Here is a 24,311-nt window from a genome sequence, read left to right on the forward strand (position 1 = left end):
GAGTCAGACATGACTGAGCGACTTCACTTTCATTTTCCACTTTCATGCACTGGAGAAGGAAATGGCAACCCACTCCAGTGTTCTTGCCTGGAGAATCCCAGGGACGGGGGAGGCTGGTGGGCTACCGTCTATGGGGTCACACAGAGTGGGACACGACTGAAGTGACTTAGCATAGCATAGCATAGCATTACTAGCATGTGAGATGAATGTAATTGTGCGGTAGTTTGAGCATTCTTTGGCATTGCCTTTCTTTGGGATCAGAATGAAAACTGACCTTTTCCAGTCCTGTGGCCACTGCTGAGTTTTCCAAATTTGCTGGCATATTGAGTGCAGCACTTTCACAGCATCATATTTCAGGATTTGAAATAGCTCAACTGGAATTCCATCACCTCCACTAGCTTTGTTTGTAGTGATGCTTTCTAAGGCCCACTTGACTTCACATTCCATGATGTCTGGCTCTAGGTAGTGATCACAGCATCGTGATTATCTGGGACGTGAAGATCTTTTTTGTACAGTTCTGTGTATTCTTGCCACCTCTTCTTGATATCTTCTGCTTCTGTTAGGTCCATCTCTGGGCTCACTGAATTCAATCCTTTCATATGCACCTCAGCTACCTGGGGCCAAATTCTGTTTCTTGATTGTTTATATCCTCAATTTCTTGCTCAACATTGCTGTTCAGTTGCTAAGACCTGTCCAACTCTTTGCAACTCCATGAATTGCAGCATGCCAGGCTCCCCTGTCTTTTACTATCTCCTGGAGTTTGCTCCAACTCATGTCCATTGAGTCAGTGATGCCATCCAATAATCCTATCCTCAGTCTCCTGCTTCTCCTCCTGCCCTCATTCTTTCCCAGTATCAGGGTCTTTTCTAAATCAGCTCTTTGCATCAGGTGGCAGAAGTGTTGGAGCTTCAGCAACAGTCCTTCCAATGAATATTCAGGATTGATTTGCTTTAGAATTGACTGGTTTGATCTCCATGCAATCCAAGGGACTCTGAAGAGCGTTCTCCAGCATCATCATTGGAATGCATCAATTCTTTGGCACTCAGCCTTCTCTGTGGTCCAGTTCTCACATCCCTACATGATTCCTGGAAAAACCATAGCTTTGACTACACAGATCTTTGTCGGCAAAGTGATATCTCTGCTTCTTAATATGCTGTCTAGGTTTGTCATAGCTTTTTTCCAAAAGAGCAAGTATCTTTGAATCTCATGGCTGCAGTCACCATCCACAGTGATTTTGGAGCCCAAGAAAATAAAATCTGTCAATGTTTCCATTGTTTCCCCATCTATTTGCCACGAAGTGATGCCATGATCTTAGTTTTTTGAATGTTGACTTTTAAGCCAGTTTTTTCACTCTCCTCTTTCACTTTCATTAAGAGGTATTTTAGTTCTTCACTTTCTGCCATAAGGGTGGTGTCATCTGTGTATCTGAGATTATTGCTATTTCTCCCGGCAGTCTTGATTCCAGCTTGTGCTTCATCTAGCCTGGCATTTACCATGATGTACACTGCACAGAAGTTAAATAAGCAGGGTGACAATATACAGCCTTGACATACTCCCTTCCATGTCCAGTTCTAACTGTTGCTTCTTGACCTGCACACAGATTTCTCAGGAAGCAGGTCAGGTAGTCTGGTATTCCCATCTCTTGAAGAATTTTCCACAGTTTGTGGTGATCCACAGTGAAAGGCTTTAGCATAGTCAATGAAGCAGAAGTAGATGTTTTTCTGGAATTCTCTTGCTTCCTGCTTTTTTTCTATGATCCAATAGATGTTGGCAATTTGCTCTCTGGTTCCTCTGCCTTTTCTAAATCCAGCTTGAATATCTGGAAGTTCTCGGTTTACATACTGTTGAGGCATAGTTTGGGGAATTTTGAGGATTACTTTGTTAGCGTTTGAGATGACTGCAACTGTGCAGTAGTTTGAACATTCCCTGGCATTGCCTTTCTTTGCAACTGGAGTGAAAATTGACCTTTTCCAGTCCTGTGGTGAGTGCTGAATTTAGCAACATTGTACAGGAGGAGTCATCAAAACCATCCCCAAGAGGAAATGCAAAAAGGCAAAATGGCTGTCCGAGGAGGCCTTACAATAGCTGAGAAAAGAAGAGAAGCAAAAGGGAAAGGAGAAAGGAAACATATACCCATCTGAATGCAAAATTCCAAAGAATAGCAAGGAGAAATAAGAAAGCCTTCCTCAGTGATCAGGGCAAAGAAACAGAGGAAAACAATAAAATGGGAAAGACAGAGATCTCTTCAAGAAAATTACAGATAACAAGGGAACATTTCATGCAAAGATGGGCGCAATAAAGGACAGAAATGGTATGGTCCTAACAGAAGCAGAAGATATTAAGAAGAGGTGGCAAGCATACACAGACGAACTGTACAAAAAAGATCTTTATGACCCGGATAATCACGATGGTGTGATCACTCATCTGCTCCTGCTGCTGCTGCTAAGTCACTTCAGTCGTGTCCGACTCTGTGCGACCCCATGGACGGCAGCCCACCAGGCTCCGCCGTCCCTGGGATTCTCCAGGCAAGAACACTGGAGTGGGTTGCCATTTCCTTCTCCAATGCATGAAAGTGGAAAATGAAAGTGAAGTCGCTCAGTCATGTCTGACTCTTAGAGACCCCATGGACTGCAGCCTACCAGGCTCCACCGTCCACGGGATTTTCCAGGCAAGAGTACTGGAGTGGGGTGCCATTGCCTTCTCTGGATCACTCACCTAGAGCCAGACTATCCTAGAGTGCTAAATCACGTGGGCCTTAGGAAGCATCACTACAAACAAAGCTAGTGGAGGTGATGGAATTCCAGTTGAGCTATTTTAAATCCTAAAAGATTATGCTGTGAGAGTGTTGCACTCAATATGCCAGCGAATTGAGAAAATTCAGCAGTGATCAGAGGACTGGAAAAGATCAGTTTTTTATAGTTTTAGCTTGTTTAATTTTATTATTCAAGTACATTTTCATGCCTAATATGAGTTAAAGGTCGAGGTACATTCTGTTGTTGTTTAAAAGACTACCCTTTCCCTACTGAATTACCTTGGCACTTCTGTTAAAAACAGCTGACCTGTATATGTAAGTCTTTTTTTTTTTTTTTTTTTTTTAAGGCAAATCAGTGTTACAGCTCTATTTTATTTAGAAGATAGCAAGAGAGTGAGAGAGAGAGAGAGAGAGAGAGAAAGAAGAGAGCGCACGCACGTGGGAGAGAGAGTCCAAGAGAAAGCGCTTTGGCTTCTCCTTTTATATGTTTTTTTCCTCCACCTGGGCCTGCCCTATGCAAATTGGGCTTAGCCAGGAGTGCTGTTTGTTCTGTTTGTTCTGCCTGAAGTCTTCACTCTGGTCCTTGGACCTTCCTTGTCTTAGCCACCGCCATTTTGGACTCCTTTTCCCTATTCTACCTAACATTTCCCCCTCAAGAGATGGGAGGCCCAATTCTTTGGTAATAGGGGTGTCGAGGTCTTTCTGGCTACTTCCTGCTGAACTGGGGTGGTGAGGTGTATTGGGCCTCCCCCTCTTGCTAGTCTCAATCCTCAGAGTCCTTATAGCGGTGTCCAAGGGTGTGTGATATATTCTGTGGTTAGCTGTAGTTTTATATCTTTGTTGAACTGGCACTGCATGTTGTAGCTGGTTGACCTTAACCGGAGGTCTTCTAGAATCTGAGACTGGGCCGCGTGAGCTTTCTGCTGAGTTTGTTTTTCGCTGTCCCGGTTTCCAGCAAGATGGGCCTTCCCCTGAGCTGGGTTTCTTTGCCTTCTGCTTCTAGCTCGGGAGCTTCACTGATTTGGGCTCCTGCTGTGCTTGGCCTCTTCCACGCAGAGGTTGTTTCAGCCAGGTTAAATCCGAGTCACGGCACCATAGATGTCACACGAGTGTATGTTCCTCGGTTCTTTGTCTCGTCACAACAAAGATTTGGAGCGACAGACATTAAAGCCCTCAGCACATCACAGCTCTTGGGTCTTGGACAAACCGTGCTACAGCTCTTAGGCAAATCAGTGTTACAGCTCTATTTTATTTAGAGGATAGCAGGAGAGTGAGAGAGAAAGAGAGAGAGAGAGAGAGAAAGAAAAGAGTGCATGCACATGGGAGAGAGAGTCCCTATTTTTTAAAATTATGTGTTCCATCAATCTATGTCTGTCCTTAGACCAATACCACACTGTCTTGATTACAGTAGCTGTTGAAGTCAGTTCATATAAAAAACTGAACATTCTTTTTCAAAATTATTCAGATTTGGGAGTCTCCTCTGCATTTCTTTATAAATTCTAGAGTCAACTTGTCAATTTCCACCAAAAACAGCCTTCTGAGATTTTGACTGCAATCATGTTGAATCTACAGGTTAATCTGGACAGAACTGACATCTTAAAAAGACTGTGTCTTCTAATCCATGAACATGGTATGTCTCTCCATTTCTTTATGTATTCTTTAATTTCTCCCAATCTTTGGTAGTTTTCAGCATACATTTATTTTGTTACATTTATCACTACGTTTTCAGATTTTATAAATTGCAAATGGTAATTTTTATTTCAACTTCCAACTGTTTGTTGATGGTATATAGGGATAGTTAATTTTTCTACAATCACCTTGATAAACTCAATTACTGGTTCTAATACTTTTTAAAAATAAATTTTTAAGGATTTTCTACATAAATGGTCATGTTGCAACTGTTAAATTACTCGAGTGCTTCAGAAATTTTAAAAATAATTTCAGCGAGAATGTCTAACTTAAACTGTATTCACTTCACCATCCTATGGGGTTCCCTTGTAGCTCAGCTGGTAAAGAATCCGCCTGCAGTGTGGGTGACCTGGGTTCAATCTCTGGGTTGGGACGATCCCATGAAGAAAGGAAAGGCTACCCACTCCAGTATTCAAGCCAGGAGAATTCCATGGGGTCGCAAAGAGTTGGACACGACTGAGCAACTTTCACTTTCACCATCCTATGCCCTCTTAAGTATATCCCAAGCAGTACCTATTATAAAAATCTAGGTTCAATATATAACTTTTTATCACAAATCCACTTGTAGTAAGCAGAACAATGACTCCATATCTAGATCTGTAAATATGTTACCTTCCATGGCAAAAGAAACTCTGCAGATATAATTAAGGGCACTGAGATGGTGTTCTTTTGAATTATCTAGGTACACTCAACATAATCATGGCAGTGACGTAAGCAGAGAGCGAGAGATCTGAAGACAGCACCATGAAGATGGAGGAAGTGGCCAAGAAGCACGCATCCCAGGTGACCTCTTAAGCTGGAAAACAGTTTCTCTCTAGAGTCTCCAAGAGGAACACATTTGATTTTAGCTCAGTAAGACTCATTTTGGACACCAACCTCCAATATAAGATGATACATTTGTGTTGTTTTAAGTCACTAGGTTTGTGATGATTTGTAGTATCAACAATAGGAAATTAATATACTAGTGATGATCATTTCACTTCAGTAAATATACTTCTGCTAGTTTTTTGGCACCATGCACTATCACCACCCTACACCAAAAGCACCTTTCACAAGTAGAACTGAATGAACTACTACCAAAAGTCTAGACTATATGTGCGCGTGCACACACACACACACACACACACACACACACACAGAGTTCAATGTTACCCAGCCAAAAAAAGAATGAATGGTTGGACCTAGAAAATACTACACTTAGTGAAGTAAATCAGACAAGGCCAAGTATATGATAACATTTATATGGGGAATCTAAAAACTAACACACTGAGAATTTCCTGGTGGTCCAGACTCAAAGATAGAGAAAACAAATAAATGGTTATCAAAGGTGAGGGGAGGGACAAATTAGGAGTATGGGATTAACAGACACAGACTACTCTACATAAAACAGATAAGCAACAAGGATTTACTGTACATCACAGGGAATTATATTCAACATCTTATAATAACCTATAAAGGAAAATAACCTGAAAAAATTTATAACTGATTTACTATGCTGCACACCTGAAACACATTATAAACCAACTATGCTTCAATTTTTTTAAAGTCCAGAATAAATCATAATTTTTTGTAAATTTTCTTACACTGGAAGATAAAGGTATCCTAAATATGATTTGTTACAAAATTTTAAAAATTCCTTTGATTTTCTTTTTAAGTTTGTATTCAAGCTGATCACTTGAAACGTACTCTTTAAAAAAGATCAGTGGGAAACATCTGAGGATCTGTCATCAATGACTCTTAGAAGCAACCACTTGGATCTCATAAAATGAAGACCAAAAGTTGTTGTGGAGTGGGGAGTGAAAAGAATGGAGGATTACTAGCAAGCTTATAATTATCTCCCCTTTGGACCCTCAAAGTCCTTACATTTACCACTCGAAATGCATGTGAACATGAAATCAGCACATATTTCCAATAGCATCTCATGTAAGCTCTTATTTTGTCTTAAGCAAAATACTTTCAAAAAGTCATTTCTATATGATATTATAGGTAAATGCCATTTGCAGTTAACAAAACTCCATGTAACATCTGCAGCAAAAAATACTGCCACTGATAAATGTACATGACTAACTGAAAATGCACCTACAGGTCTCCTCTTTAAAATGATGACTGAACCAATATCTTGGCTTTAGTAGTTGACTGGAAGAGGTGGGGATTTCTTTAATTTTACTCTACTCCAAGAAAGCAGTAAAATGAAAAGGTTTCACATAGAAGACTTCTCAACCAGTAAAGAATATTCCTGTTAGCTACATGATATGCCTTAAAGCTAATTAAAAATAGTGACACATAAATTTGCTCAGCAAGACCTAAGTCATCAGTGAAAAGTCTTTAAAAAGTATAAAGGTCTGATCATGATTCAAAGTTCAGTAAGACCGTCAAATATTTTATACCCTCAATAATAATTATAGACCCTCAATAACAGAGGTTTTTAATTAACAATAATAGTAAATACTAGCATAGAAGCAACAAGAGGCAAGGAATTCAGGAACCAACACAGACCATGAGGAGATGAAATAAATCTTTGCAGTAAGGCTCAACAAGGACAGGGACAACTGGTCACCAAGCAGTTGTCCCTGCTTGTCCCTTCTAGCAGAGTCTAGAAGCAAAGCTTAGACTCACACCTGGCTTTACTAACTTACCCAAGGACACTGCTTTCCAGTTCTACCATGCTAATTCTATGGTACAGGGAGATAATCAGTACCTGACCTAAGGATGTAACTGCAGAAACAGAAACAAATAAGTTATACGGAAGGCCCCCCCTTCCAAACAAAAACACTTAAGGACTTCTCTGTTGATTCGAGCAATTCATAGAATAAAGTTTAGTGATCAGAAAAAAAAATTCTGTTTTGTTGAAATTGATATTTTGAAGTTAGGCTGGTTATGCTATTAAACGCAAAGAGATAAAGTAAAACAAAGACTGTCCACACTTGAATACATTTAGCAATAACCTCTCTGACGAAGACCTTACGTTTGGTGGTGGTGGTGGTGCTTTATTTGCTAAGTTGTGTTCATCGGCTGTTTGCAAACCCATGGACTGTAGCCCGCTCCTCTGTCCATGGAACTTCCCAGGCTACTCAAGTGGGTTGCCATTTCCTTCTCCAGGGGATCTTCCCAAACCAGGGATTGAACCAGAGTCTCCTGCACTGCAGGCAGATTCTATACCAACTGAGCCACCAGGGAAGCCCTTATGTCAGCTTGGAGGTGATAATCTCTTCCCTCAAAATAATCTCTTCTATCACAAATTTCAACTACAAAAGCATATATTTTCTTTCAAGCATGTAACATGCAGCTAGCAACATACACTCTGGAGCTAAATCTCCTGGGTTCAAAATCTTGACTCTATGGTCCAGATTCCCAACTCCATCTCATCCAGTAAAGCTGGGAATTTCCTCTAATGCTTATACCTGCTCCTCTGGCTGATACTCCTAGGCTGGGTTCTAGAGATAGCTGAGATATGCTGAAACACTGACGTGGCCTGCTGATATTGTCTGCTGATACTGTCGTTGTTTAGTTGCTAAGCTGTGTCTGACCCTCTGCGACCCCAAGGACTGTAGCCCCCCAGGTTCCTCTGTCCATGGGATTTCGCAGGCAAGAATACTGGAGTGGGTTGCCTTATCCTCCTCCAGAGGAATCTTCCTGACCCAGGGAGTGAACCTGAGTCTCCTGCTTGTCAGGGGGATTCCTAAGCGCTAAGCCACCTGGGAAGTCGGGTCTGCCAATATACTGGAGGAAAACACACACTATCAACAATGTTGTAAGGTCCCCAAGTCTACCCGCAAGTGTGCTACTTCACTAAGAGGACTCAACGTACATGTGTACTCACGGCTACGATTTCTTACAGCAGAAGGATACCAAGCGTACTGGCAAAAGGAAAAGGTACAAAACGCGAAATCCCCGAGAAATCAGGCACAGGTGTGCAGAAGGCCTCTTCCAGCGGGGCTACACTCAACAAACTTCTCCGCAGTGAGTTCAGACAGTGGGTGTGAAATGCTGCCAGCCAGGGAAGCTCTTCAGAGATTCCATGCCTAGGGCTTTTACCTGGGAGCTTGCCTAGCCCATATGCAATCTCCAGACTCCCAGAGGAAAGGCAGGTGTCCGGAAGAAACCATACTATATGCACAATGAGTTTAGGCGCAGTGACCGACATCACTTAGGGTGATGAGACCCTTCCACATCCAAGCTCCCAGATACCAGTCAGGGGCCAACTCTGGAATCAGTCCTGCTTCCAATAGACCAGCAAATCCTTTAATGTAGACCTCATCTTCCTGTTCCTCGATTCATTCCCAGCTCCCAGAAAAGTGCCTGAAATATATGGTAGCCATCAAAAAATTTTTTCATGAAAAAATTCCTGGCTCTACCATTTCCCAACTGGGTAACATTGGGAAGTTACTTAAGTTCTGTGTGCCTCAGTTTCCTTCACTTGTATTACCAACCTCAAAAGATTACACTGAGGACTAATTATATGTTAATATGTGTAAAATATCTGATAAATACTTGATTACACCAGTGGCTGGCAAGAATGAAGCACTATACAATTTGTGTATCTATCAATACGCCAGCAAACTTGGAAAACTCAGCAGTGGCCACAGGACTGGAAAAGGTCAGTTTTCATTCCAATCCCAAAGACAGGCAATGCCAAAGAATGCTCAAATTACCACACAATTGCACTCATCTCACATGCTAGTAAAGTGAAGTCGCTCAAAGTAATGCTCAAAATTCTCCAAGCCAGGCTTCAGCAATACGTGAACCGTGAACTTCCTGATGTTCAAGCTGGTCTGAGAAAAGGCACAGGAACCAGAGATCAAATTGCCAACATCCACTGGATCATGGAAAAAGCAAGAGTTCCAGAAAAACATCTATTTCTATGCCAAAGCCTTTGACTGTGTGAATCACAATAAACTGTGGAAAATTCTCAAAGAGATGGGAATACCAGACCACCTGACCTGCCTCTTGAGAAATCTGTATGCAGGTGAGAAAGCAACAGTTAGAACTGGACATGGAACAACAGACTGGTTCCAAATAGGAAAAGGAGTACATCAAGGCTGTATATTGTCACCCTGCTTATTTAATTTCTATGCAGAGAACATCATGAGAAACGCTGGACTGGAAGAAACACAAGCTGGAATCAAGACTGCTGGGAGAAATATCAATAACCTCAGATATGCAGATGACACCACCCTTATGGCAGAAGTCAAGAGGAACTAAAAAGCCTCTTGATGAAAGTGAAAGTGGAGAGTGAAAACGTTGGCTTAAAGCTCAAGATTCAGAAAATGAAGATCATGGCATCTGGTCCCATCACTTCATGGGAAATAGATGGGGAAACAGTGGAAACAGTGTCAGACTTTAGTTTTGGGGGCTCCAAAATCACTGCAGATGGTGACTGCAGCCATGAAATTAAAAGATGCTTACTCCTTGGAAGGAAAGTTATGACCAACCTAGACAGCATATTGAAAAGCAGAGACATTACTTTGCCAACAAAGGTTTGTCTAGTCAAGGCTATGGTTTTTCCTGTGGTCATGTATAGATGTGAGAGTTGGACTGTGAAGAAGGCTGAGCACCGAAGAATTGATGCTTTTGAACTGTGGTGTTGGAGAAGACTCTTGAAGAGTCCCTTGGACTGCAAGGAGATCCAGCCAGTCCATTCTGAAGGAGATCAGCCCTGGGATTTCTTTGGAAGGAATGATGCTAAAACTGAAACTCCAGTATTTTGGCCACCTGATGCGAAGAGTTGACTCATTGGAAAAGACTCTGATGCTGGGAGGGATTGGGGGCAAGAGGAGAAGGGGATGACAGAGGATGAGATGGCTGGATGGCATCACTGACTTGATGGACATGAGTCTCAGTGAACTCCGGGAGTTGATGATAGACAGGGAGGCCTCGCGTGCTGCAATTCATGGGGTCGCAAAGAGTCGGACACGACTGAGCTACTGAACTAAACTGAACCTTAGTTTTTTGTTTGTTTGAACTTTCAACCTTACAGTTTTACCTTCACCAAGTTACAATGAATTCTCCCAATACTAAATTTCTAATGAACCTATAATCTACACATAGATTACAATTTAACTGATCATTGTTTCTTATCTACTGAGACCCCTAACTACTTTATGGACCACATCCAGAACTTTTTTTAGCACATTTGACAGTACCTGACATGATACTTGACCTTTGCAGTGCCCAGAAAATACTGACTTACCAACAAAAATTATATGTTTTTTAAATCAACTTTTTACAGTGGTCAGCATGTAACACAGTCAACACTTTTGATAATAATTGCAACTGAAACAATACAGTTTCCAAGTTTCTTTGATCTTCCTCTATTGAGAAGAGAAAAATGAGTTGATTCTATCCAGGGAAAAGACTGGTAATAGCAGCAGCAGCAGCAGCAAGGAAAATGCTTGAGTTTACAATGTACAGAATTACAATGTCAATTATTTGACTTTGCCTTACAGAGAGAATGGGTTGGAGTCCATAAAGGTCAGTAAGGGCTATATACACATCTTATACAGCAAGAATTAAGATACAAATTCACTTAAGTACTGAAATCAAGTCATGAAAGCCTATAGTTTATAGTAACTATTTTTTAATTATTGATTTATTTTTGAGGCTACAAAATGCTGATGTTTAGACACTCATTCAACATAAATGATGGATCATTCCCAACATATTTCACTTGTTTATAAGCGAATCAGTTCTTTTTAACTGGATAATTGCCTTATAAAGCTGTGTTTGTTTCCACCACACAACAACGTGAATCAGCCATAAGTTTACATATATCCCCTCCCTCTGGAGCCTCCCTCCCCGCTTTCCACCCCTCTAAATCGTCACAGAGCACCGGGCCGAGCTCCCTGGGTTGCACAGCAGCTCCCCACTAGCAATCTACATCACAGACGGTAATGTATATATGTCAGTGCTGCTCTCTCAGTCCATCCCACCCTCTCCTTCTCCCCAGCGTTGACAGGCCAGTTCTCTACATCTGTGTCTCTATTCTTGCCCTGGATATAGGCTGATCGGTACCATTTTTCTAGATTCCATGTATGTGCATTAATATATGATATTTGTTTTTCTCTTTCTGACTTACTTTATACTGTATAACAGGCTCTAGGTTCATCCACCTCAATTCAACAGACTCAAATTTGTTTCTTTTTATGGCCGAGTAATATTCCATTGTGTATATGTACCCCAATTTCTTTATCCATTAATCTGTTGATGGATAGGTTGCTTTCATGTCCTGACTGTAAATAGTGCTACAATGAACACTGAGATATATGCATCTTTTTGAATTATGGTTTTATGGCACCCTACTCCAGTACTCTTGCCTGGAAAATCCCATGGACAAAGGAGCCTGGTAGGCTGCAGTACATGGGGTCGCTAAGAGTCAGATTCAACTGAGCAACTTCACTTTCACTTTTCACTTCCATGCATTAGAGAAGGAAATGACAACCCACTCCAGTGTTCTTGCCTGGAGAATTCCAGGGATGCGGGAGCCTGGTGGGCTGCCATCTATGGGGTCACACAGAGTTGGACACGACTGAAGTGACTTAGCAGCAGCAGCAGGATGAACATTTCAATCTTTAAAAAAAGAAAGACAAAGATGATGAACTGGGAGAAAAAAAGCAGGGGACCACATGCAGCCAAAGTTATAAACGGATGAGTCAGAGAGACGCATGTTTTCCATACCAGCTCCAATGTCAGAACTCTACACATAATCAAAAGGGGAAACCTGAGAATCCACATAATTCTGGGAACAGAGCATCAGACTGAAGTTTAACATTCTGAGAGAAACTTTAGATTGATAGGTCTCTTTTCTGGGTGCAGCAGACCTGAGTATGGCATAAGCCCTCTTGGAGGAGGTCGCCATTAACCCCACCATAGAGCCGCCAGAGCTTACACAGATACCCTACGCCCGAGGTAAGAGAAACCCAAAGAAGACGGTAGGTGTTGCAAGAGGGCATCAGAGGGCAGACACACTGAAACCATACTCACAGAAAACTAGTCAATCTAATCACACTAGGACCACAGCTTTGTCTAACTCAATGAAACTAAGCCATGCCCGTGGGGCAACACAAGATGGGAAGGTCATGGTGAAGAGTTCTGACAAAACGTGGTCCACTGGAGAAGGGAATGGCAAACCACTTCAGTATTCTTGCCTTGAGAACCCCATGGACAGTATGAAAAGGCAAAATTATAGGAGACTGAAAGAGGAACTCCCCAGGTCAGTAGGAGCCCAATGCGCTACTTCTCCAACACGGAGAAGAGTGGAGAAGTAACTCCAGAAAGAATGAAGGGATGGAGCCAAAGCAAAAAGAACACCCAGCTGTAGATGTGACTAGTGATGGAAGCAAAGTCCAATGCTGTAAAGAGCAATATTGCATAGGAACCTGGAATGTTAGGCCCATGAATCAAGGCAAATTGGAAGTGGTCAAACAGGAGATGGCAAGAGTGAACGTCGACATTTTAGGAATCAGCAAACTAAAATGGACTGGAATGGGGGAATTTAACTCAGATGACCATTACATCTACTACTGCGGGCAGGAATCCTTTAGAAGAAATGGAGTAGCCATCATAGTCAACAAAAGAGTCCAAAATGCAGTACTTGGATGCAATCTCAAAAACAACAGAATGATCTCTGTTCGTTTCCAAGGCAAACCACTCAATATCACAGTAACCCAAGTCTATGTCCCAACCAGTAATTGCACTCATCCCACATGCTAGCAAAGTAATGCTCAAAAGTCTCCAAGCCAGTACGTGAACCATGAACTTCCATATGTTCAACCTAGATTTATAAAAGGCAGAGGAACCAGAGATCAAATTGCCAACATCCACTGGTTCATCAAAAAAGCAAGAGAGTTTCAGAAAAACATCTATTTCTGTTTTACTGACTATGCCAAGCCTTTGACTGTGTGGATCACAACAAACTGGGAAATTCTGAAAGAGACAGGAATACCAGATCACCTGATCTGCCTCCTGAGAAATCTGTATGCAGGTCAGGAAGCAACAGTTAAAACTGGATATGGAACAACAGACTGGTTCCAAATTGGGAAAGGAATACGTCAAAGCTGTATATTGTCACTCTGCTTATTTAACTTCTATGCAGAGTACATCATGAGAAATGCTGGGCTGGAAGAAGCACAAGCTGGAATCAAGATTGCTAGGAGAAATATCAATAACCTCAGATATGGAGATGACACCACCCTTATGGCAGAAAGCAAAGAAGAACTAAAGAGCCTCTTGATGAACGTGAAAGAGGAGAGTGAAAAAGTTGGCTTAAAACTCAACATTCAGAAAACTAAGATCATGGCATCCGGTTCCATCACTTCAATACAAACTGAGACAGACTTTATTTTTGGGGGCTCCAAAATCACTGCAGATGGTGACTGCAGCCATGAAATTAAAACGCGGCTTGCTTCTTGCAAGAAAAGCTATGACCAACCTAGACAGCATGTTAAAAAGCAGAGATATTACTTTGCCAACAAAGGTCCATCTAGTCAAAGCTTTCGTTTTTCCAGTAATCATGTATGGATGTGAGAGCTGGGCTATAAAGAAATCTGAGCATCAAAGAATAGATGCTTTTGAACTGTGGTGTTGGAGAAAACTCTTGAGAGTCCCTTGGACTGCAAGGAGATCCAACCAGCCAATCCTTAAGGAAATCAACCCTGAACATTCATTGGAAGGACTGATGCTGAGGCTGAAACTCCAATACTTTGGCCACCTGATGTGAAGAACTGACTCACTGGAAAAGACCCTGATGCTGGGAAAGAGTGAGGGTGGGAAGAGAAGGGGACGGCAGAGGATGAGATGGCTGGATGGCATCACCAACTCAAAGGACATGAGTCTGAGTAAACTCCGGCAGTTGGTGATGGACCGGGAGACCTGGCGTGCTGCAGTCCATGGGGTTGCAAAGAGTCAGACACAACTGAACTGATCTGAAGTTAGAGAAATTATAATCACAGATTTCTGTTTACATAAATTTATCCTACAAGTATTAACATCATTATAAACACCGGTTCCTGAAGGTGAATTGTACTTTTTAGTAAGAATTACTTTGCTATTTCAGGGTTCCTATATAAACCTATTTTAAAGTAACAGTTAATGAAAAATGTTCACCACCCTCAGCTGCCTGTAGTGGCCTCTAGGACTGGGTCTCACAGCTCCATTTCACTCTTCTAATTTGTGAAGAGGTCAGAAAGCCCAGGCTCCCTTGATGGGAGAGGACCGGACCTAAGTTAGGTCTGCAGTGTCCGGCACGTGGATGGCACAGGCTTGGCAGCTTCCATCTTTCCACAGTTAGGACAGCCGACAAATATGCCCAATAGGCACTGACCGGCCAGAGCAGCCTGGCTGTCCAATCAGCTGAAGGGAGAGATGCAGCCGCGGCAGTGGTGGCAGAGGCAGTGGGGTGTGGCCTTGAAATCAGAAGGCCAGGAGAGGCTCCCTGACCTCGGCTCCTCCAGCCCTTTCGACAGTGCTGTAGGGGGCCTACTTCTTACAGATATCATGATGGCTGCAGTGGTTCCGCTTCCTGTCCTATCCGCTGACTTACAATGCATTCACCTTAGGACACTTCACGTCTTCTTACATTCTGGCCGGGACCACTGTTATAACCAAATGACTAGGCGGCTGGCTCTCGCCACTCCAGTTCCTCCTCTGACCAGTCACTGCCAAGTCTGATCGTGCTTTAAGACAGCATATTCAAAAGCAGAGATATTACTTTGCCAACAAAGTTTACCCGAAGGCCGAAAGGTGTACGCTCATCCACATATCTGCCGCCTGTCCTCAGCTCTGTGCTTTCACATCCGCCCTTTCAAAGGTATCTGCCGAGCTGCATCTCACCTGCTGCGCCCAGGACTGGGGCTACAAGGCAAAACAAGACAGACAAGGTCCCTTCCGTCTCAGAGCTACAATCCAATCCCCGATTTCCCAATAATTACCCAAATAACATTTAATTACAACTGTGGTGAGTGTAATAAAAAACTCAAGGTGCGTCTCACATGTATAAATGGAAGCCTAATCTAACCTGGGAAGATCAGAGAGAATCAATTCCCTTGAAGAGACACTTAAGCAGAAACTGGAAGATAGGTAAACGGACCAGATAAAAAATTGTCAGCTTCCTGGGCAAAACAAAAGAGCATGTGCAAAGGCCCTGAGGCCGCACTCTAGGCGCTCTGAAGACGATCAAGGGACACAAACTAGGTGCGAAGCGAGCAGCAGTCCACAGCAAGCGGCCAGGGAGGCGCGGCTCACAGCACTGTTCCAACAGTGTCCTGAGTGCACTGTTCTAAAACGCAGCATGTGCTGAAAGGACTCCTGTGCAAAAATGCAGCCCCCACCAAACAAGCTCCTTTAGGGTCTTGCAGCAAGTTGAGTGCTCGAATCCGATACAGCACTTAGCGGTGTGTCCTCAAGTCAAGAGTGTGAAGAAATGAGTGTTTGATCTGGGTCAAGAGATCATACCTCTCCATACCAGGCAGTCTCTAGGGTTCAAGCATCTTCTGCTTCCAACCACCCCAAAACTTACAAGGCAAGAGATGCATTTTTCATGCCGACCTATACATGCTCAGAGTGACAGCTAATATTTACCGCAGATGATAAATACTTCAAACAGTGAAGAGTACACTTTAAGTCAGTAAGGGGCTCTAAATCCTCCCTGCTCCGTGAAGTGCCGCCAACTAGTCACCGACAGAACTGCTTTCAAAGTCCCGCAGAGAGCCCACCGAGGCCTGAGAGAGGAAGGGCGGCACCATCTGCTTGCTCTTACTCTCCGGTCGCTCAACAGACTTGCTAAGAGTAGGACCAAGAGCAGGAAACTGGCACCTATGCCATCCTTTGCTCCTTCCTCCCTTCCCAAATACTATCAAATCAAGAAGCACACACCGGTGACCCAGTAAGAAAATGTCAAAATCCAAGGGACAAACTTCTGCCAGTTGGTATAAGGCAATAGAACAGGGAAATCTCTAGCCCTAAAGTCTAGTTCTGGTACAAAGACCCATGGGGGAAGCATACTTTTTAAGAAAGAAAATTAAGTTAACTAGGAAATAGCTTCAAAATACATGAAAAGTTTGATGCAGTTTATTAGGCAGTGAAGAAAAAAAAAATCAATACACATATACAGTATGGAACCACTTATAATAACTGAGCTGTAAAAATAAGACCTTAAGCATGTCTTTTAAAAGTATATTTAATTGTAAAGCAATTATCCTCCAGGGGCTTCCCTGGTGGCTCAGTGGTAAAGAATCTGCCTGCCATTGCAGGAGACATGGGTTCCATCCCACGGTTGGGAAGATGCCGTGCAGAAGGAAATGGCAACCTACTCCAGTCTTCTTGCCTGGGAAACCCCATGGACAGAGGAGCCTGGTGGACTACAGTCCATAGGATCACAGAAGAAGTGGACACAACTTAGCAACAATAGCAATTAAATAAAACAATTTTATCCTCCAATTTTGAAAAAAAGTACAATCAGAACTTCACTACCTACATTTACTATGTCAATTGGCACACACGCGTGCGTGCCAAATCGTTTCAGTTGTGTCTGACTCTTTGCAACCCTATGGACTGTAGCCCGCCAAGTGTCTCTGTCCATGGGCTTCTCCAAACAAGAATACTAGAATGGGTTGCCAAGCCCTCCTCCAGCGGGATCCTTCTGACCCAGGAATCGAACCCAGGTCTCTTATGTCTCCCTACACTGGCAGGCTAGTTCTTTACCACTAGCACCATGTGAGAAGCCCTGTCATCTGGTATACATAATAAATCCAAAATCAAGAAATAAACCAAGATTTCTAGATCATACCAAAGACTCAAAAACTTTACAAAATATATTTAATCACAGCAACTGCCTTACCGTGTAAATTTTTTTCAATTATCACAACTATGAAATCAAGTTTCATTCAACCAATAAGTGCTTTGAACTATTTGCTTTTTTTTCCCCCTCGAAGGACCAAGATGAAACAATGAAATAATTTAGAAGATCGTCTTAACGCTATCCTAGATTCAGTAGCATCAGGAAAAAGCGCTGACCTTTCTAAATCCTGACTGTGGCTCATGCCCTTCACACCAACCACATCCTTGAGCTCTCAGTACTCTCTTCTGTCCCACTTCCTCCACTTCTCAAAAAAAAAAACCACACACACAAGACCAAACAAAACCAAAATAAAAAAGACATCCATTCAATACATATCTACTGACCTCAGTGGCAATCCAACATGTGAGGAATACTAATGCTCCCTATTTCTCACATCAGAAAAAGTAAAAGTTTTGTCCTAATGTGAGAAGCACCTGATTATATCCTTCTCCCACCTCAAAAACCATACACACAAATGTCAACATGAGGTAAACAATGGCTTTCTCTAAACCTATAAATTATTTTAAGAAGCATTAGTGAAAATCTGATTTTACAAAGTACCTTTTGGCAGAAAGAAATCTGAACAAAAATTATTTTTGAACGGTTTCTATAAATAAAGAAAGGGAACTGCTAAAACTGTTATTCAATCTTTAATGAATAGATCTAATACTTCCTAGTATCTAACTATGTGATTGATTCATTACTCAAAATACATACAATATAAACTCATATAGTGGCCTTTTAAAGGCCCATTTTCCAGTATTTCACTAGTGTAGTGATGAGTAATAGAGCCAAAATACAGAAAGGAATTAATTCTCCAAAAACCACACACGTAACCCATTTCAGGTAAACCAATACTAGTGCAGTAATCGGGCGTGTGCAACTCACTGCCTGAAAGATTGGCCCCAAGAGACTTTACTATGATATTGAAAAGTGCTTCATAACTTTCAGTCCATCACATGACCTCCCAGTAGCCGAGGACCGTCACGGTAGTAAAGGAACCTGCCAATGGCGTGTGGCCGAGTCTTGTCAAGTATCACCTGCCCACTGAGGCGTGACTCATTTACACAGCGTTGAGGAAGAACAGGAAAGCTTCAGGAAAAGTCGAGGTCAAACAGTGTAGAAATCTTCAATTACCTTCCCAGAGACTGAATGCGGCTCCGGAGAACCCTCGGTCCCTCACCAGGGACACCAATTCACAAATAAGCCGGGTTTCATTTTTAGCCGTAAGAGGGGTTTGTTTAAAAAAAAAAAAAAAAAACTCTGTAACGTGTTTCCCGTGAGATTACTTATAAGACATTAAATATACATCAGTTCTCCAAAGCCGAAACATATAGGCTAAAAATAGAGTGTCTATTTCAAAGGCTGAGGCAGAAGCCCTCCAACTGAACAAACTAAAATTAGGTTCCTCTCATGTCTGGATCTGAAGAACACCCCTTCGACGTTCAAGAGGCACACAGACCAGGGTCCACATATAGACTCCCCTGGACTAGCCGGTCGGAGAGAATCGAGTTAAAACCTTCAGCAACAGAAGCAGCCCCGCGTCCAAGAAGACTCACGTTAACGAAACCCCTTCTCATTCGGGCCAAAATCCAGGCTGGAGCACAGCACGAACGCCCAGCCTCAAGCCCTTCCCCAACTGCCTCGCTGAGCGCGCCCCGGGCGAGGAGTGCCGGGAGGATCGCCGGGAGGACCACCCGAGGACTGCCCCGAGGACCGGCGCACCGTCAGTCCTCCCGGTCGCCGGCCAGAGGCTGCCCCGGCCGCCCAGCCCCACAGCGCCCGGGCGGAGGACGCGGCCCGCCCGGCCGCCCCACACGCCGCGGCACCTGCCGGGCGGCCCGCGCCGGCCCGGCGGGAGCAGGGGACCCCGGAGCCCCGGCCCGAGGGTCGCGCCGCGCTACCTTTGGCCTCGCAGTCGGCGCAGTATTTGTTGTCCTCCTCCCTCAGCAGCTTGGACAGGATGAGCTGGTGCTGCTCGTTCAGCTTCTGCGCCTTCTCCCGGCACGAGCGCGTCGCCATCGCGGCGGGGTGGACGGGGGCAGCAGCCGGGCGGGACGGGCGAGGGGCCGCGCAGCTGGACGCGCCGGGGGCCGCCGGGGCCGCTCGGACTCAGCCGGGAAGCGGCGGCCGCGGCGGCTGGAGTAGGAGGAGGGGCGGCGGCGGCGGCGGCGGCGGAGGCGGCGGCGCCGACGTGTCCCGCCTCCTCGCCGGGCCGGCCCCGCACGCACCGCCGAGCCGGCGAGGGGGAGGGGCCGGGGCCAAGGCTTCCGGGCGGCGCCGCCGGAAGAACGGGCGCTGACGCGCCGCGCATGCGCCGGGCCTCCCGCGAACCCAGCCCGCGGGGCGCTTCCGCTCCGGTCTAGCGCACAGATGGTTCCGGGAAAGTGCCGCGCCTTACGCGAAAGTGGACCGCGGGGCGCTTCCGCTCGCGCCCGGCGCCCTGGTGGTTCCGGGAAGGTGCCGCGCCTTACGCGCTTTTGGACTTCCGCGCTGTCTGCAGAAGCTATCGTCGCTGGGGACCTCGAGTCTGACCCGGTAAAGGACGACCTTTCCGTGTGCTTCTTTGCCTTTGCACCTGCGGCACGACATTGGAAAGGCAGAAGTAATCGTAACTGGGCGGATTCTGTCATTCATTCAACGTTTCTTCACCGGCAAGTTGGAAACAGACACTGGGCTTGAAGCTGGAGGCCCGTATGGGACCTAATAGGCAAAACTGCCTTTTCTATTGTAGGGGATGTGACATGTGTTATTGAAGGCCGACGTCGGTTGGTGGCCACTGTGCGCCTTGAGCTATCAAGTCATCCAGTCCTTAACACAACCCTGAATAGTGTTGTCCACATCCTACACATGGGGACATCCTAGCTTCGCAGGTGGCTAAGACGGTAAATAATCTTCTTGCAATGCAAGAGACACAGGTTTGATCCCTGGGCTGGGAAGATCCCCTGGATAAGGGAAAGACTACCCACTCCAGTCTTCTTGCCAGGAGAATTACGTGGACAGAGGAGCCTGGCGGGCTACAGACCATGGGGTCGCAAGGAGTCGGACACGACTGAGCGACTAACACGCAAACACACACGTCCTACAGAAGAGGGCCATGTGGCCTGGAGGAGTGAGAGGACTTGGCCCCACTGCTCCATCCAGGAGCTGAGATTCAGTCCCAGAGTAAGGCCTCCCTCCCGTAAGGGCGAGAAGGACTGGGGTCCAGGAACGAAGGGCCCTGGGCCGGGTCGCTTTAAGGAGAAGCTGTATCACAATCACTTTTAATGCAAGAAGAATAGGGAAAGAAGACATTTTCCCGGAGCCCAGAGCTTCCAATCCAGGCCCGTGGACTTTGAACCCTGGGTGAAGGAGTCTGAATGTTATGGTGTGGTGTGGCATACTAGCAATTTCTAACATGGAACCTAAGGAATCAGAACAAATATGGCCCGGGCCTGTGGTGGGACGAATGCTAGGAAAGGCACTGGGCAGGAATCTGTGCGTTATCGGGCCAGTTCCTAGCCCATGCCCTGCAGAAACATGACCCCCGACCCCAGGCTCACCTAGCCCCGTTCTTGGCACAGAAGAAAATGTTTTTGGAATTAAACTGAATGGTGATGGCAATGCAGATGTTGAGTAAATGAACTAATTACAGCTTAAACTGCATGACTCTTACAAATAACTAGGAGGACATTAAAGTAAGTGCTAATAAGCCGGAAAAAAGGTCACGTGGGAGACAGAACTAGGAGCCATTATCTTTAAGGCTAGCTTGATTTAGAGGGGCCAGGGAGGGAGATTCTATGCAAGAGCAGCAGGCATAGAAACAAAGACTTCAAGTAGCTTGGAAAACAGACAGAGGGACAGGGGTGCTACTTAGCACAAGTGAGAGATGAGGCTGGATAAGTCAAGTGCAACAGGATTGAAGAAGGCTGATGACACCAGACAAAGCAATCTGACCACGATGTAGTAGCTGATGATAGAAAACCTGTAGACTCTTCACTAGGAGAGTAGCACGGGGAGCAAGTGTAAGGGGATGCTTTGGGAAAGTTGGTCCAGCAGTAATCAGTTAACAAATATCATCTTTTAGTGTCTCCCTATCCCCGCCAGAAAAGATTCCTCCACTGCAAGGATTCAGAAAGAAAAAACAAAAAACAGAACACAGGCTCACCACCAAGAGATCATCTACGTAATGGGTTGAAGGGTCACAGCAACGTCTATATTTAATATAATGTATGCCACATGTGTACTTTTAAATGTTATAGTAACCACATTTAAAAATAAACAGGTGAAATTAATTTTAATAGTACATTTGATTTAATCCAGTGTATCCAAAATATTATTTCGACATGTGAATAATTTTAAAAGTTATTAGTGAGACATTTTTACATTCTCTTTTTCATATTGTCTTTAAAATCCAATGTGTATTCTACACTTACAGCTTATTTCACCTTGTACTCGCAGAACTTCAAGGGTTCATTGGCCACTGGTGGCTACACGACTGCATAGCCTGGCTCCCGCTGGTCAGCCCAGAGGTACTGAGAACCTAAGTTCAAGTTGATTGTCTGTTACAGATGTAGTAAGAAGAACAGAAGAGACTGGTACCAAAACAACACTGTGTTCACTCATCAACATGTATTCAACAACTTCTATTCAGTTCTCCAATAATCTGAAACTTACAGTCTATCCAGGGTGAGAGACAAACATATTAATAGAAAGATGAAGAGACACATTGTAGAGTCTGTAGCAAATACAAAGTGCTCTGGGAGCCAAAGGAACAGAACAGCAATATGAGAATTGGAAGAACTGGGGAAGGCTTCACCAAGTACGTGATGCTTAAACTTGGTTATAACAGATGTCGGAAGCTTTCAAGTGAATACGGTGAGAGAGGAGCAAACAGAACAGTTTGAAACAAAATATGTACAGACTTCTCAAAATGCATGGTCGTGCTGGAAGCAATGGGCCCGGGACGGCAGGAACCAGCATGTGCACGAAGAAGATGAACAGAGGAAAGGAATCAAGATGAAGAAGGACCAGGAGGTTAACAGCTTTGTAGCCAAACTGCATAGTTGGAATTTTTCCCTTTGGGCATAGAGAGCCACCAGAAACCTTTACACGGAGAAAAGACCTGATTAGCTTTGTTTTCTGTAACTACAGCAGCAAGCTGGAGAAGGGGATGGGGGGGAATTTATCGGGAGAGCAGACTACAGACAGCTTGTAAAAACAGTCCAGAGAAGATATGTTGAGAGCCTATTTTAAGCCAGTAGCATAGGGTTTGGGAGAGACAGAATCAAATGATGTTTTAAAATTAGAAGCAGCAAGATTTAGCAGCTGACTGTATGCAGGGGTTGAGAGGAAGGAGGTGAGAACAACAGGGAGATTTCCAAATCGGGAGACAGGTGAACGGTGATGCCATTAAGCCAGATCAAAATAGAAGGGACAGCACAGATTTGGGGTCGGAGGAGAAATGGTGTTTGTTTGAGGGCATGTTCAGTATAAGGTGTCCCCAGGTCTAATGGGACACCACATAGCTACTCCTAGAGCTCTTGTCTAGACAGAATCTGGTGCTGGTCACTGGGAGTCCTCTGCATTTAAATGGTCATAGAAGCCATAGGGTGGGTGAGATTCCCTGGAGGAAAACATATAGAAAATCCCGAAGACAAAACTCTGGGGGTTGCCAGCCAAATAAGTGGACAGAGAAAGGTGACATGTGGCCAGGAAGAGAACAGAGGCCGTTCAAGGAGGGGTTTCTGAGAAGCATGCGTGATCAGTTGCTCAGTTGTATCCAACTCTTTGCAACTCCATGGACTAGAAGAGTGAACAGCAATGCTAGCTCTTCTGGAAAAGTCATTTAGTTTTAGGCAACACACACAGCATGTAGTCACGGGTCCATACTGTGCACTGTTTAACTGCATGACTGGCCCCTAGCCAGGAACAAGGGAAGAGGAATCATCTGATGAGGCGCCCCGGGGCCTGTGATTGTGATTTAGATAAAATGTTGAGGAAGAGGTGGAGGTGGTTAGAAGAAAAAGAAGATGTAGGTTCACGGCTAGGAAGCAGAGCTTACCTGAAGCGTGGGCAGGAGAGGGGAGGACAGGGAAGGAGGTATCTGAGCTGCATGGGAGAGGTCAGGTAGAGCAGCCCAGTGACCACAGGCTCCCCAGGAAGAGAGGCAATCGGGAGTCCTTAGGAAATGGATGCTGACAACTAAAGACAGGTCTGATGGCAGCTCCCAAGGAGGAGCAGAACTGGTACTGATGAGTCTAGGATGTCATGGTGTCTATAGATGCTCGTGGCTGGGAGTAAGTTTGAAGGTTTTTTTCTGCAGATTCTTAGAGAAGGGAGGTCCCTTTAGGCTCTGAAACTCTGTTTCCAGTTGGGGAGAAAAAGATGAGAAACAGTTTAGAGAATCTGAACACAACGGAGCCAGGGTTCCACAGAGGACACCGTAAAAGGGAGACAGTGGGAGGGTGGGGAGGTGACTTGGAGGAGTGACGTGGGCAAGAGAGGCTGGAGGGTGGAGGTAGCATGTCTGCTGAGAGCTGTGAGAACAAGGGTAAGAGCAGACAGGACCACTGGGTGTTGACAGTCCCCACAACAACCCCAGAGGTAAATTCTACTGAACTCACTATTCATGTCAGAAAATGGCAGCCAGGATGGGCTAATTCATGCTGAGTAACAAACCCCTAAATCCTAATGATGTCAAACAGCATAGTGATGCTATCAGATCAGATCAGATCAGTCACTCAGTCGTGTCCGACTCTTTGCGACCCCATGAATCACAGCACACCAGGCCTCCCTGTCCATCACCAAGTCCCGGAGTTCACTCAGACTCACGTCCATCGAGTCACTGATGCCATCCAGCCATCTCATCCTCTGTCATCCCCTTCTCCTCCTGCCCCCAATCCCTCCCAGCATCAGAGTCTTTTCCAATGAGTCAACTCTTCGCATGAGGTGGCCAAAGTACTGGAGTTTCAACTTTAGCATCATTCCTTCCAAAGAAATCCCAGGGCTGATCTCCTTCAGAATGGACTGGTTGGATCTCCTTGCAGTCCAAGGGAC

At 44.6% G+C, this 24,311-nt stretch overlaps 1 protein-coding gene and 1 long non-coding RNA gene across 5 annotated transcripts in view; one reads left to right on the forward strand and one right to left on the reverse strand.

The window, feature by feature from the left end:
- SMAP1 (small ArfGAP 1) overlaps positions 1 to 19,439 on the reverse strand; it is a 188,141-nt gene extending 168,702 nt beyond the window's left edge. For all 4 annotated transcript variants that reach the window (XM_025294939.3, XM_025294937.3, XM_025294938.3 and 1 more), the window contains exon 1: positions 19,178 to 19,439. In XM_025294939.3, the coding sequence (XP_025150724.3) occupies positions 19,178 to 19,295 (118 nt within the window). In that variant the 5' untranslated portion in view covers positions 19,296 to 19,439. The remainder of the gene's footprint in view (positions 1 to 19,177) is intronic.
- A 169-nt stretch (positions 19,440 to 19,608) lies between these two features.
- LOC123327810 lies at positions 19,609 to 21,534 on the forward strand. Its single transcript, XR_006542510.1, has 2 exons — positions 19,609 to 20,950; positions 21,340 to 21,534. It is a non-coding gene; the product is annotated as an uncharacterized LOC123327810 (long non-coding RNA).
- Positions 21,535 to 24,311: the final 2,777 nt, after the last annotated feature.

Source organism: Bubalus bubalis, chromosome 10 (genome assembly GCF_019923935.1).
Source record: "Bubalus bubalis isolate 160015118507 breed Murrah chromosome 10, NDDB_SH_1, whole genome shotgun sequence".
Classification (NCBI taxonomy): domain Eukaryota; kingdom Metazoa; phylum Chordata; class Mammalia; order Artiodactyla; family Bovidae; genus Bubalus; species Bubalus bubalis.